The sequence below is a fragment of the Hydra vulgaris genome, chromosome 13 (genome assembly GCF_038396675.1).
Source record: "Hydra vulgaris chromosome 13, alternate assembly HydraT2T_AEP".
NCBI classification, from domain to species: Eukaryota; Metazoa; Cnidaria; class Hydrozoa; order Anthoathecata; family Hydridae; genus Hydra; species Hydra vulgaris.
In genome coordinates this window covers 38,005,001-38,020,008 of record NC_088932.1, presented here as the reverse complement: position 1 = coordinate 38,020,008, position 15,008 = coordinate 38,005,001, and the positions used below count along the sequence as shown (strand labels likewise).

At 31.0% G+C, this 15,008-nt stretch overlaps 1 protein-coding gene across 1 annotated transcript in view; it reads right to left on the bottom strand.

Moving 5' to 3' along the window:
- Positions 1-11,897: 11,897 nt before the first annotated feature.
- Positions 11,898-15,008, bottom strand: part of LOC136089866 (zinc finger MYM-type protein 1-like) — a 13,186-nt gene continuing 10,075 nt past the window's right edge. Inside the window, exons 7-8 of the mRNA XM_065815958.1 lie at positions 12,321-12,457; positions 11,898-12,101 (exon numbers count right to left, since the gene is read on the bottom strand). Coding sequence (XP_065672030.1) covers positions 11,898-12,101; positions 12,321-12,457 — 341 coding nt within the window. The remainder of the gene's footprint in view (positions 12,102-12,320; positions 12,458-15,008) is intronic.

Sequence of the window (15,008 nt, the reverse complement as noted above, 5' to 3'; positions counted from 1 at the left end):
TCAGATATGACTATTCAAAGTTTTGACCTTTTCACTTGACCTTGGTTATTTAAAACGTCATAACTTTTTTGCTATTATACTTAGGAAGTTAATTTTGGTGGCAAACAGAAGCTCTTGCATAGACGAACAGCTCAAAACTTATGGCTGGAGCAAAATTATGTCTATACAAAAAAGTGATAAGTTCAACAACAACAAAAGTTATTGGTCATTTGGTCATTTGACCTTTGACCGTGGTCGATAGCAAAGGTCACAAGTCATAATTTTTTTTTTTACAGATTTCTTGTTTTATTGTGGATGTCCCATGAAAAAATCTTTTTGGGATTCCCATAAACAGCTTTGGGAATAATATTAAAATATAAGTAGGTTCTAAAAATTTAATATTTATCGGCCTTACAAATGCGATATTTTGAGATCATTTTCTGTAAATAGCCTATAGTAAATATATATTATTAACTATTTCCTTTTTTTTCTTTTATTTTCTAGGTTGTAATTTAATTACTAGTACTATAAATACATACTAAGTCAGTATTGAATTATATGAGGCCTAAAGCTATATATATTTATATTAAAATAATCAATTCATTTAGATTAAAAATGGTATTTCAAGCACAAGTAAAAGAGTTAAAGAAGAAACAACGCTATTGTTATGATCCTTTCCAACACCATAAGAAAAAACAATATAAAACCTTGAGGGTAGCTACTAGTCGGCAAGTAGCTATGTATCCCTCAAAACTTATGGCTGGAGCAAAATTATGTGATACTTGCCGAAAGAGGATCACTGGCTTACCTTCCGAAATAGGATTATGTGATGATAAAAATTCTGCAAATTGTAAAACAGACTCAGATTCTCAAGGCAGTTCTAGATCTCAAGATATTTGTAGTGACAAGGGAGATGAAAGTTATCAGTGCCAGGAAGTAGAAATTTTTATTTTTAATAAATCCTTGTCGTTATTGGGTGAGTCACCCTTGGATAAACGCAAGTTACAAACTGTTAAAAGTTATATTCCGGAGAAAAAGAAAAAGCTTAAAAAACTTGTAAAAAAGAAGTTAGACCTTTTATCTACTAATTCAGATGCAATTGATCTTTAGAGGATGATGAATACGAAGCAACTAAAAAAAATTTTCCAACTCATGTGCTGATGACATTGTTAAAGTGCTTCAGGATAAGTATAAATCAACACAAGGTAAGAGTGAAAAGATCATGATTTTGACAATATTTGTTGCTCAATGGAGTAATCGAAAAGTGATGAGAGAGTTTAATTGTTCGCATCGACTTGTATCTCAAGAACAACAAATAGGTCCCAGCTTCAAACCTTTATACAGTGCACTGATGAATTTGTTGAAAGATTTTTAGGGAGTTCGAAAACACTTACTAGGCATGATTTTATTGCTCAAGAGCAGGCAAAATATTTAGAATGGAAGAAAAACAATTTATCAGATGGAGAATTTCTGGTTATCGATGATTTTTCAGAAAATTATGCATTTATTATACAAGATGCAGCACAAGGATATCATTGGTCAAATAATCAAGCAACTTTACATCCTTTTGTTTTTTATTATAAGTATGAAGGAAATTTATGTCATGGAAGTTATGTGCTGCTTTTGGAATGTAATACTCATGACACAATTGCAGTTCATCTTTTTCAGCGTAAACTAATTAATTTTTTAAAAGTGAAATTTGAGGTATTAAAAATAACATATTTTAGTGATGGCTGTGCAGCACAATACAAAAATTGCAAGAATTTTATAAATCTGTGCTATCACATAGAGGATTTTGGTAATCCAGCCGAATGGCATTTTTTTGCCACAAGTCATGGTAATGGCCCTTGTGATGGAGTTGGAGGAACTGTTAAACGTGAAGCAGCAAAAGCAAGCTTACAACGTCCATACCATGACCAAATAATGACCACTTATCAATTATATACTTTTGCTAAAGAAAATATCCATGGAATTTCCTTTGAATACCTCACTGCAAATGATTGGCAAATCGAATCCACAATATTAAAGGAAAGATTTTCGAATACTAAAACGATTCCTGGTACCCAAAAACTTCATTGCTTTAAACCATTATTCACGAATGAACTTCAAGTACAAGATTATAGTTCCAGTTCTGTGTCTAGAATTGAAAAAATTACATCACAGAATGTTTGCCAGCTCAACTTCAGTTTAATTACTGGTTACATGGTTGTAGAATATGATGAACATTGGTGAATAGGTTGTGTGTTGGAAAGCAATCCAGAAAAAAGAGAAGTAACCATGAACTTTCTTCACCCTCTTGGTCCAAGTCAACTTTTCTCCTTCAGAGATCCTCCAGATATTTTTACCGTTGATTTGAATGATCTTTTGCTAGCAGTCGAAACCCAAAACTACAACTGGTTGATCATGCTTCATTACTTCTAAAGAGTCTGAAGGAGCAACCAAAGCACTTAACTTGCATCATCGTTAACTACTATAGCTTTTTTAATTAATTATTAGCAAATATGTATTGCAATGGTAATGGTGTAAATATTATACTGCATTCAGTACTGTACTGCTATGTAGCTAAAACTGCTAAATAAAGCATTTTTGATACTTTTCATATATATATATATATATATATATATATATATATATATATATATATATATATATATATATATATATAGGCCAAGTATAACCAAATCATAGTATATTGATATTTGGTAGCTATTATATAACCTAGGGCCTATATTCAATAAATTACCTTACAATACTGTATAATTTTAAGGTATTTAAATATTAAATTTTTAGAACCTACTTATACTTTAATATTATTCCCAAAGCTGTTTATGGGAATCCCAAAAAGATTTTTTCATGGGACATCCACAATAAAACAAGAAATCTGTAAAAAAAAATTATGACTTGTGACCTTTGCCATCGACCAGGGTCAAAGGTCAAATGACCAAATGACCAATAACTTTTTTTTTATTGAACTTATCACTTTTTTGTATAGACACAAAGCTGTTCGTCTATGCAAGAGCTTCTGTTTGCCACCAAAATCAACTTCCTAAGTATAATAGCAAAAAAGTTATGACGTCTTAAATAACCAAGGTCAAGTGAAAAGGTCAAAACTTTGAAAGATCATATCTCAGAAAATAATTGACCTAAATCAAAAAAATTTACATGTTTTTCTTCTGTCCATATGCCCAACATGTGAGCCAATTTTCATCAAAATCCGAGTCGGTGATGTCTGATGGGTGGTTCCACTTGACGTAGAATGCCCCTCCTATTGTTGAAAAATTATCTGTTTTTCATTTAAGAATACGTGAAAAATCTTAGCGGGGCCCTCTTAACTCCGGGGCCCTACCGCCTTGCGGGGTTGTGCTCCCACTGAATGATTCTTTCCTGAATTGTTCCAAAGAGAATTTTTAAATATTTTTTTTTTTTTTTTGTAATAAATTTTGAAAAGTTTATCCATAGAAACGGTCCACGGTGTTGGGTTTGGTAAGATCTTAGTTTTAAATTAGTTTTTGGTACAATAAAGTTGTTAACTGAAAATTTAGTAGGATACTTGTGCGAGATTTCACTAAAGTAAGACTGAAATACAATAGGAGAAAGCCCATGTTTTATTTTAAACATGAGTTGCAGAACTTGGTGTATATTATAGATAGTTAATAGATACTTAGGGCACCAAGCTTTCTTAAAAGAGGTTCGCAATGAAAAGTTCTGTAAGCACCAAATACAATCCTGCATGCGTGTTTTTGCTTACTATAAAGTTTTTTTTAATTTAATATAATTAGTACTACCCCATACAATATTACAGTAAGAAATAAAACTATGAACAAATGAAAAGTATATTTTTTTCAAGGAAGCAGTGTTAAGATATGGTTTAGTTTTATATAATATGGAAATATTTATTGAGATTTTATTTTCTATGCATTTTATATGTGGTTTCCATGACAAATTTTCATCTAGTATTACTCCTAAAAAATTAACGATTGGTTCCCTTTTAATAAATGTTTTATTGTTTAAAAAATTAGGTAATTTTAGAGGAACATCATTACCTTTACTAGGTTTAGAGAATAAAATAAATTTAGTTTTTTCAACATTTAACTACTACTACTACTACTACTACTACTACTACTACTACTACTACTACTACTACTACTACTACTACTACTACTACTACTACTACTACTACTACTACTACTACTACTACTACTACTACTATTAAATTAGCGTATTAATATTTACATTATAATCACGATCACCCTGATACTGATATCATGAAACCCAGTACTATCTGCACCAACCCTACTACCTTGTCGGGTGTGCTTTTATAGGCTAGGAGAAACAAACTCCGATTTAAAAAACCAACTAAGAGCCTTGAGCTCTTGGTTGAGTAAAGGTTAGAGGTGTCTCAATAAAAGTACTCATCTTGGGCAGATGTTAACTGCATCCAGCTTCTATCTTGTAGAAGGCCTCCTTGGCAAAGGCTTTAGGGGTAATCAGAATAATTCTGCAAACTAGTCTTGAACCCCTTCTTCTGAGTTAGATTGTTTCCTGCCTAAGATGATGAAAGCTGGATCTTCTTGACTCTATTCATATTTTATTTGTGCCTGCTTGAAAGTGTTTATGTAACTCTTCTTGTTATCTCCTAAAAAGGGTACAGCTCTAAAACTCAGTTTAATGGTTCTAAGACCGGCTGGTAGTAAGATTTCCCGAACACTGTGGTAGCTCTCAGAGAGGTTGATTCCATCAACAGCTGCAAAATATAGGAGTATTATCAGTGTCATATGGATGGTGACACTGTTGATGGTTTTGACGCGTATTGTCAAGACCACATAAGAAGCCCTGTGTTACGACTTAGGGTTAACAGGACTGAGACAATTGCATAGCTCATTGCTTTGAAGGCCGTGCTCTACCTTTGAATGAGTCAAGTTTTAGTTAAACTTGAATCATATTAAAAGTCCCCACCACCAAACTGTTTTAATATATCTTTTAAAAATATTCGTGGTTTGCAAAGCAATTTTCCGTTAGTTGAATCTTATTTCTTTGAAAATTTACCAGACTAGCTTGCTCTTAGTGAGACTAATTTAAATTCCGCTATTCCTCCTTCAGATCCCAGGCTGATGGGTACTATCAGCCTGGGATCTGAAACTTTCGCAAAGACTCCAATAGTCACACACTTAGCTTTGGGGTATACATACGCATCAGTTCACTTGTTTGCATTTCTTAATCACTTATTCAGATAGTTAACTTTGTGACTCGTTTTCCTGACCACCCTAATATCTTACCTTCACTCCTTGATTTATGTCTTGTCTATGTGTCATCCTAGCTTGTGTTCAAACTCAACCTATCTTTGCATTACTTAATACTACCCTTAAGATGACCCCCAAACTCAACCTATCTTTGCATTACTTAATACTACCCTTAAGGTGAATCTTTTCATGATTTTTCTTTGTGACGGTCTTTTGGCTTATGTCTTCTCTCTCCTAGCTGATAAATGCGGCTTCTACGTAACTTTTTGAATTCAGGTAGAAATGGAAGCATTTGTTCCTTTTTGTCAGTTTCAAGTCATACCTTATTTTACTCCATGGTTTTCAACTTCCTGTGCAGTTGCAATACCTAATTGTAATCATTTTTTTCCATCTTTTTCATAAGAACAACTCTTTTGAGAACAAACGGTTATTAATTGTTGCAAGAAATCGATGTAAAATGGTGCTATGTAATGCTAAGCTCCATTATTCAGAGGTCACTAAACCTCGTATCTTATCCCAAAAGTTAGGTTCTAGAGACTTAAGGAAAATCTTCAACGGCATTATTAACAAGGGTAGGTCTAACCTTCCATCTCTCATTCATGGACTGATCTTATTACCTCTCCTAAGGATAAGGCAGAGCAATTTGCGAAGACCCTTACTTATAATTCGACTCGTGAACCCTGACAATTCTCTTCCTTCCATTCCAATTAAACAAGTTAAACCATTGTTACATATTCAAATCACTTCAGCTTCCGTTGCTAAACTCTTATCTCAATTAAACTCTTCTATGGCTTGTGGTCGAGACGACATTCCTGTTATAGTCTTACAAAATTATTCTCCAGAACTCTCTTCAATGCACTCTAAACAATTTAATACGTTCTTGATTGAGTCTTGTTTTCCTGTCAGCTGGAAAATGGGATTTGTGTTTCCATATTTCAAAAACTTCGGTGAACATTTTGACCCCTTCAATTATTGTCCGATTAGTCTTTTTTCTGTTATTAGCAAGGTCTTTGAGCTTTTGATCAAATAATTTCTCACATCTCATCTTGAGTCAAATAACTTAGTGTCAGACAACCAATACGGTTTTCGATCTTCTTGCTCTATGACTGACTTGCTAAATGCTGTGACTGAAAGATTTTATCGTACATTAAATGGGGGCGGAGAGGCAAGGGCTATTGCTTTTGACATATCTAAAGCTTACGATAAAGTTGGGCATAAAAGGTCTTCTTCATAAGTTTCTTTCATATGGTGTATCTGAGAAAGTTTTTAAGATTATCAAACCGTTTTTTTCTAACCGCTTTATTAAAATCATCTTTGAAGGCCAACATTGTTCTTCATTTCTTGTAACCTTTGGGGTATCTCAAGGCTCTATCCTTGCTCCTGTTTTGTTTCTTATCTACATCAATGATCTTCATGACAACCTTACATATAAAGTAGCTCTTTTTGACTTTTTGACTAAACTTTATACTCCTGTCTTGACAAAAAGTCTTAGAACAGGCAGTCAATCTTAAATCTGATCTCCTTTCTGTGACAGATTGGGGCTCGCAGTGGCTTGTAAAATTTAACTCCAAAAAAACTCAGTTATTTACCGCAAAAAACTATCGATATACTGTCGACATTTTTATATAAATGAATAGCAACCCTCTCACAGAGTCCTCTTCTTTTCGTCGGATTATTGTTTACTACTAACTTTTCATGAAAACCATATATTCATCCGATTTCTAAATTAGCATTTGCTAAGGTTGTTTCTCTTTATTTAAGGTTGTTTACTCCTTACTCCATTCTCTACAAACCTCTTTTTCGTTCCTGTGTTGTCATATTTAAGCTGGTTTTTCTAATGATGCTCCTTCTCTTCTAGATTAGGTCCAATAACGCATTGTAAACGTAGTTGGACCCGCTCTATCTGCTAAGCTTAAGCCGTTATTCCATCGTCGTAAAGTTGTATCTTTTTCTCTTTTTTACAAATACTATCATAGTCGCTGCTCAAAGCAGTGGCGTCGCTAATGGGTGCGGGGGTGCGGGTCTCACCGGGTAACACTATCATCACGAGACACAGAGGAGTAACACCTTTTTTTAGTTTCACCTTTCACATGTTAATCACAAGGGGTGATGCAAAAAGTTTCCTACTCTAGGTGACACCAATCTTAGCAACGCCACTGGCTCAAAGGAGCTATTAGCTCTAGTTCTACTAAAACTTGTTCTCGCTTGATTCGTCATTCAGCAAAGTCTCATTTTTTTACTGTGTTGGCCCCTTCATACTCTAAAAAATTTTATTCGTCTTTTTTTTTCCCGCACTTCAACTCATTCGAACTCTCTCCCATATTGATGTTTTCCCGACTCTTACAACCTCAACTTTTTAAGTCTTCTGTCAACCGTTTCCGTGCTCTATAACTACTCCTTTTTTTTCTTCTAATTACTCTCGTAGTTGCTTGCAGCCTTGTTCGGAATGAATCAGAATAAAAAATAAAAATTAAAAGTAAAAAGTTGGCAAAAAGTTGCCACCCTCAGAATTTCAAAACTTATTTTACTTGATATTTCAAAAAACGGCAAATAAAACGTTTTATTTTAATTCTAAATAAGTAATAAAAAAATCCGGCAAAACAAATGTTGTATTTTTATTCTTAAAAAAAAAATAATGAAACCTGACAAAACAAACGTTTTATTTTAATTCTAAATAAAATGATTAATATAAGGGCATAGCAAATGTTGTATTATATTTCTTGACAAGCTAATAAACAGAAAAACATCAAAATATATCTTTTTCTGAACAAAGTATTTAAAACTCAACGGCAAAACGAATGTTTTAATTAAATTCCTAATATGAACTTTACCCTATATATATATATATATATATATATATATATATATATATATATATATATATATATATATATATATATATATATATATATATATATATATACATATATAACTTTAGTTTTAGTACTTTAGAAAGCAAGTGATTTTAAAAAGTTTTTAAACTTAAATAAATTGATTATATCATGAGGTAGTGAGTTATGCTCGACATAAATTTAACCAAAACTAATCAATAAAAGAAAATTTCAACTTATGATAAACTGTTATTAAATAGGTAATGCTAACAAACGCTCGGTTTGTTTGCCATACAGTATGGCGGCTGCGAACTTTAAACATCACTTGATCTATACTTTTTGGTATTTAAATAATGGACGATAGATTTCAAACGTCTTATGAACGTCTCTTTTTTATGCCGTGAGTAAAAATTGACGTTTGTAAGACGTCCGTATGATGTACCATTAAAACCGTGGACGGACGGACAGAACTGTACCGTCCTCCGGACGTCTTGTGGATGACGTCCCAGTCGGCAAATCTAGTATTGTAAATACTCGGAGTATTGATCACGTATAAAATACTGCCGTTGATACCAGAAAAATACGCATTTAGTTTTAAGTTTCGAATTCGAGATCAATACCACTTATTTATTAAAAATACGTATGATATAATATTTGATCAAAATTGGATACAATATCGTACCCTATTTTGATCAAATATCAACCTATAATGGAAAAATGAAAATTTTTGCTTTAAAGCGCATGCTTAAACTGAAATTGCGAAAGCAAAATTTAAATTAAAAAGGTTTCTCTTGAGAAAGTTAGTAAAAAGTTTGTCTGGAATAAAAAGGAATTGTCAGGAATACATGAAAAGTTATATGAAGAGATATCGTTCTGCTAAAGCAGTATCCCATATCTCCAATACAGTTACAGTACTTTTTTGCACTACAAGAGTTACTAAAGCTTTATCATAAAAATATTTATTACTACTTTTAAATTTATTTATTTAGTTTTATGAAGTCCTTAATTAATATAATTAAAATATAAATTAAATCCTATCATTTCATACCTTGCTTATTTTATTATGTTGGTTATTATTTTATTGGCATTTCTTTTATGCTATTACCTTTTTTTTGTTCTGTTTTAGAAAAATAAAATAAAATTTCGACCCAACACTGACATTTTATTGTTGCTAAACGTTAAATTTTCTTCTAAGGATTGCAGTTCTTCTATCTGTTTTTTGTTCTTTATTCAATAAGTATTTGATTTAAATTAAATATGGTTATAATTTGATATTTTATTACGAGATATAAGTCTTTATATATGAATATATATATGAATCTTTTTAGATTTTTTTATGTTATTTTTAAATTTTTTGTTCGCGCAATTCAAGATATATATGTTTATAGTTTGCATATATGTTTGTATTATGTTCAAAGTTAAAAAGTTTTTAATAAATATATTTATGTGGTAATATGTGTTATATAATTGTTTTATAAATGTGTCATTAAAATAGTATAAAATGTATCTGTTGTGTATTTAAATGTTATATGAGATGTTTATATATGTTATATAAAGTTAAATAAATATATTGTGTTTTATAGTTAGTATATATGTTTATATTATGTTGTTTCCACGTTTTCAAAGTGTGTGATTTGGCAAACTTGTTGAGCAAGATTTTGCGTAAACTTGTTATTTATGTTACTAATGTTGCCACATTTGCTTACCTTTATGTTGGTGTCTATTGTTAAAAATTATAAGTGGTTTTATTGTTGAAACTCACTGCTTTTAATCATTATTTAAAAGCCACTCAAGTAAAATCATTTTGCTGTATATACATTTTGTTTATGTCTCAATTTAAATTTTCAGAACCATAACGTACCCACATAAATTGTTTTCTAAAAGCAATAACATGAAATAACAATATTTAACTACTACTACTCTTATCATGACATCTTATCTCTACCAGATATATTGATTTTTGATCCATTACATTTTTTTATTTCAGATTTATCATATGATGGATTTATACGATATAAAAAAAACGAATATATTTAAATTTTTATGAATTTTTTAAAAACATCTGCTAATAATTAGTCCAGTCAACGTTCAAATTTCTATGTTGCAATGTTGCTTCAATGTTGCAAACTTTATTGTTGCATATATATATATATATATATATATATTTATAATATACAGGCCTTGCTACCAGATTTTGCTGAGTAACGAAAACGCGTAACGCATTTCGTTACTCAGCGCAAGTAACTCAACTCAGTACGCAAAGTAACTCAACTCAGCAAATATATTTTGTATTGTTATATTGTATATTATATTGTTATATTATATTGTAAGTTATATTGTAAGTTATATTGCGTCACTCTAGCCTCTTTTCAAGTACCGCATTGTAATTAAAGTTATTTTATTAACGCGTTAAAAATTAGAGGTGTAACGGATATGATATCCGGCCGGATTATCCGGCCAAAATGCCGGATAATTCGGTATTCGGTATCCGGCCGGATATATTTTTTATTCTTATACTTTTTTAGCAACAAGTCTTATATTACATAAGAAAGAAAAAATACATAGAAAATAACAAACAAAATTTCAACAAATAACTAATTTCAAATGAGTAAATGCAAATAAAAGAGTTAATCTATTTTCCTACCATTGTGATGAATAAATAAAAGCATTTCTCCTGTTTTAGGTAATAATCTAGATCTTTTTTTCTCATAGATGTTACCTTATTCTGAGAACATTCTTTCTGAAAATACGGATGATGCTGGAGTGCATAGGTGTTTTAAAGCAATTTCTTTTAATAGAGGAAAACGTTCTTCTTGCATCCAAGCCTTCAATGGTCAGCATTTTCTGTCTACCAGTGGTTCAGAAATAAATTTTTTTATTTCTTTTCTAATCAAAATCTCATTCGATTTTTTTTCTACTTTTCCTTTTTTGGAAGGTATCGTTTTTTCAGATGTTGCATTTATAATCTCTTTAAAACACGATTCAAGTGAGTCTTCTTCTTTTTCAGTATTTACTGAAAGCTTTAATTGTGGTGATTCATTTACATGAAAATCTACTTCTTCTGAACAAACTATTGTTTTTTCAAAGGATAAAACATCATTTATTAACCAATACTTAGCCTGTTTTTTGGTATCATCATCAAAAAAAGAAAACTTATATCTTGGATCTATTGATGTAGCCATAACATAGCATCTATTTTTCGTGATGTGCCTTTGCACATCACGAAACTTTACACGACTTTACATCGTTTGCTTCTGCAAAAAATCAATTTTTTAAAGAAGTTTTAAGTTGACTCTGAGTTTTTTGAATACTTAAATCAACTTAACATTTGGACATATATTTATTTAATGAGCATATATTTGGAATAACAGGACAAAGTTGTTATTTCTGAACTCATTTCCTGAGTTAATTGGAAAAAAGGTTTTAGCAGTTTAATAATGCTTGATATAAGTGTCCATTCAAAAGTAGAAAAAGTCATTAAGTCAGAACGTTCTGCTAAGTATAGTTGAACTGGAATTTTTAATTTGTTTAATCTTTTAAGCATCAAATAAGGGCTGTTCCATCTTGTTGGGACATCTTGAACAAGATAAAGATTGTCAAGATTTTGTTGTTGCTGAATTTTCTTAAAATTGCTACATGCTAGGGACAAATGATTGAAATGAGTAACAAGTCGACGACATTTTGCAAGGACATCAATTACAATATTTTCACTCATGATTGAATCTGAAACAACTAATTGAATTAAATGAATGGTACAATGGATTGATGGAAATTCGGCTAGATTACTCCCTTCAACCATATTGCTAGCACCATCTCTTACAAGAAGGTGTCGTCTTTCAACTTGAATTTACCAGCTATTCCACATACTTTCTAACTTTTCAGATATGTTTACTCCTGTATGGCTTTCAGAAAAATGAGAAGCATGTAATACCACATCAATTCTGTTAAAATCTTTATCAATACAGTGGCCTGACAATGAAATAAATGATTTGTGAGATATCGGGCATGTCCATATATCTGAAGAAAAGCTTATGTGGTTTGCTTTTTTTAACTTAATAGAAATTTTATTCTTTAATTCCATGTAAAATTGAGGAGTTATTGTTTGGGAAATATATATTCTACTTGGTAAGAAATATCTAGATTCTAGATGATTTATTAAGTTATTGAAACCTGTATCTTCAACTAAAGTAAACGGCTGGTTGTCTTAGGCCATCATTAACCCAATTTTATGATGAATTGCTTGGGATCTAGAATCATTAATGTTCCATACTTTTTTTGACTTTAAATACTCATCTATTGAAGTCTGCTTAGAAGTTTCACTAGCGATTTCCTCACTTTCTGTTGTACCAGTTGAGAAAACTGCCGGTGTGAGCTGAGCTGTTCTTTTCTGTTCACTTTTATTTCTCTCTTTACGATATTCTTTTGGATGATTTATTTTAATATGGTTATGCAGAGGTGCCGTACTAAAACACTTTTGCCCAGCCTCCTTAGTTCCACGTTTAATTGTTTTTTTTTAATTTCGATACAACGTTATTATCTATACTATAGATAATAACGTTATATCGTATACACTATTCTTTTATTACAGAACAAATAGAACGTTAGTTTAAAAATAATGAATGAAAACTTCTTGCGAAACTCAATTTGAAGATAATAAAATGTAATAAAAATTTGTTGTTTCGAAAAATGATTTCAAAATATTCATTCAAAGAAACGTTTTAATTTCAAAATTCCAATTTATGTAGAAGTATAAATTCCTCGAAATTCTTTTATGCATTTAAGAAATTCAGTGTAATATTTTTATTATTTTTGCAAATGTAGCAAAGTATGCATTTTATTCAAAAAAACATACTTTGCTACATTTGCATTTTTTTTAACAAGTTTTTTTTTTCTTATCTGCAATGTATATATAATATATATACCTTTATATATTTTATATATATATAAATAGGTACGTGCCATGAAAATTTTAAATTAGATAAATTCTTGGTTGTTATATATTATTAGAAAGAGCTTCGATTCAATATTGTAAAAGTGAAAAAATTATCAAAATCGAACAATTCCATAAAAAGTTATGTCGTTTTTAGTACCGATTTTTCGATATATGGATTTGTTGAAGAAAGTGTGGTCAAAAAAATGTTTTCAAGCACTAAAAGTTTAATAACTTTGTCAATTCTTATTCAAATGTTTATAACTTGGTATCAAAAGATAGATGTAATAGTAACCTACAAATTTATATAGGTCCATAGTCACCGGGCGTATCCAAGGGGCTAGAGGGGTAACCAAACGCCACTTTTACCAGCAAAAAATGAAATTTTAATTCATAAAAGATCAATTTTTCAATGAATTTATTAATTTTCACATGCAATAAATTGCTATAATTTCCATGTAGACTGCCACCAAATAGGAGAGGTTCATTTTTTGAGTTAGGGTATATGTGGGGTAATGATTTAACACACCCTATTATTAAAAACGATTCATTATAAATATTTTGATTCTTATGAAAAAGGCTTTTTTAAAATCATCACAATAAAATTTATAATTTACAACATTACAACAAACAAAGCTGCACACTCATTGATTCGGGGAAAGGGGGTGTGTCCACACCCCCTCTAACCTAAAAAAACATAAAATACTTTATTTAAAATTTTGTTAAAAAAAAAAAAGAAAAAAAGCAATGACTTTAAATAATATATTGAAATACAAAACACAATACACATTACCACCTTACAAGTTGGTGTTTTCATATTTTTTTGTTTTAAAATAATATTTGAATTAATTTGAGTCATGGCTTTTAGTTAATGATTAATATATTAAATTCCAATAATGAAACTAAATATAAATTATTGTTAACAATAGACACGACATGAACGTAAGCCAGAGCCGTCTATCAAAAAAATTGTGAGTTCCACTACTCGCTGTACATTTATTTTGCAAGTTCCACTACTCGCTATACATTTATTTTGCAAGTTCCACTACTCGCTGTACATTTATTTTGCAAGTTCCACTACTTGCTGTACATTTATTTTGCAAGTTCCACTACTCGCTGCACATTTATTTTGCAAGTTCCTCTACTCGCTGTACATTTATTTTGCAAGTTCCACTACTCGCTGTACATTTATTTTGCAAGTTCCACTACTCGCTGTACATTTATTTTGCAAGTTCCACTACTGGCTGTACATTTATTTTGCAAGTTCCACTACTCGCTGTACATTTATTTTGCAAGTTCCACTACTCGCTGTACATTTATTTTGCAAGTTCCACTACTCGCTGTACATTTATTTTGCAAGTTCCACTACTCGCTATACATTTATTTTGCAAGTTCCACTACTCGCTGTACATTTATTTTGCAAGTTCCACTACTTGCTGTACATTTATTTTGAAAGTTCCACTACTCGCTATACATTTATTTTGCAAATTCCACTACTCGCTGTACATTTATTTTGCAAGTTCCACTACTCGCTGTACATTTATTTTGCAAGTTCTACTAATTGATATATATTTATTTTGCAGGTTCCACTACTCGCTGTACATTTATTTTGCAAGTTCCACTACTCGCTGTACATTTATTTTGCAAGTTCCACTACTCGCTATACATTTATTTTGCAAGTTCCACTACTCGCTGTACATTTATTTTGCAAGTTCCACTACTTGCTGTACATTTATTTTGAAAGTTCCACTACTCGCTATACATTTATTTTGCAAATTCCACTACTCGCTGTACATTTATTTTGCAAGTTCCACTACTCGCTGTACATTTATTTTGCAAGTTCTACTAATTGATATATATTTATTTTTCAGGTTCCACTACTCGAGGTACATTTATTTTGGATGCTCCGCTTGTTGAAAATTCGGAATGCTCAAAATATGAAATTGATATGACCCAGATAAGCAATATTTAACCAATTTATGTCTTGCATTCATACTTTGCTAACATACAATTAATATGCTCACATAC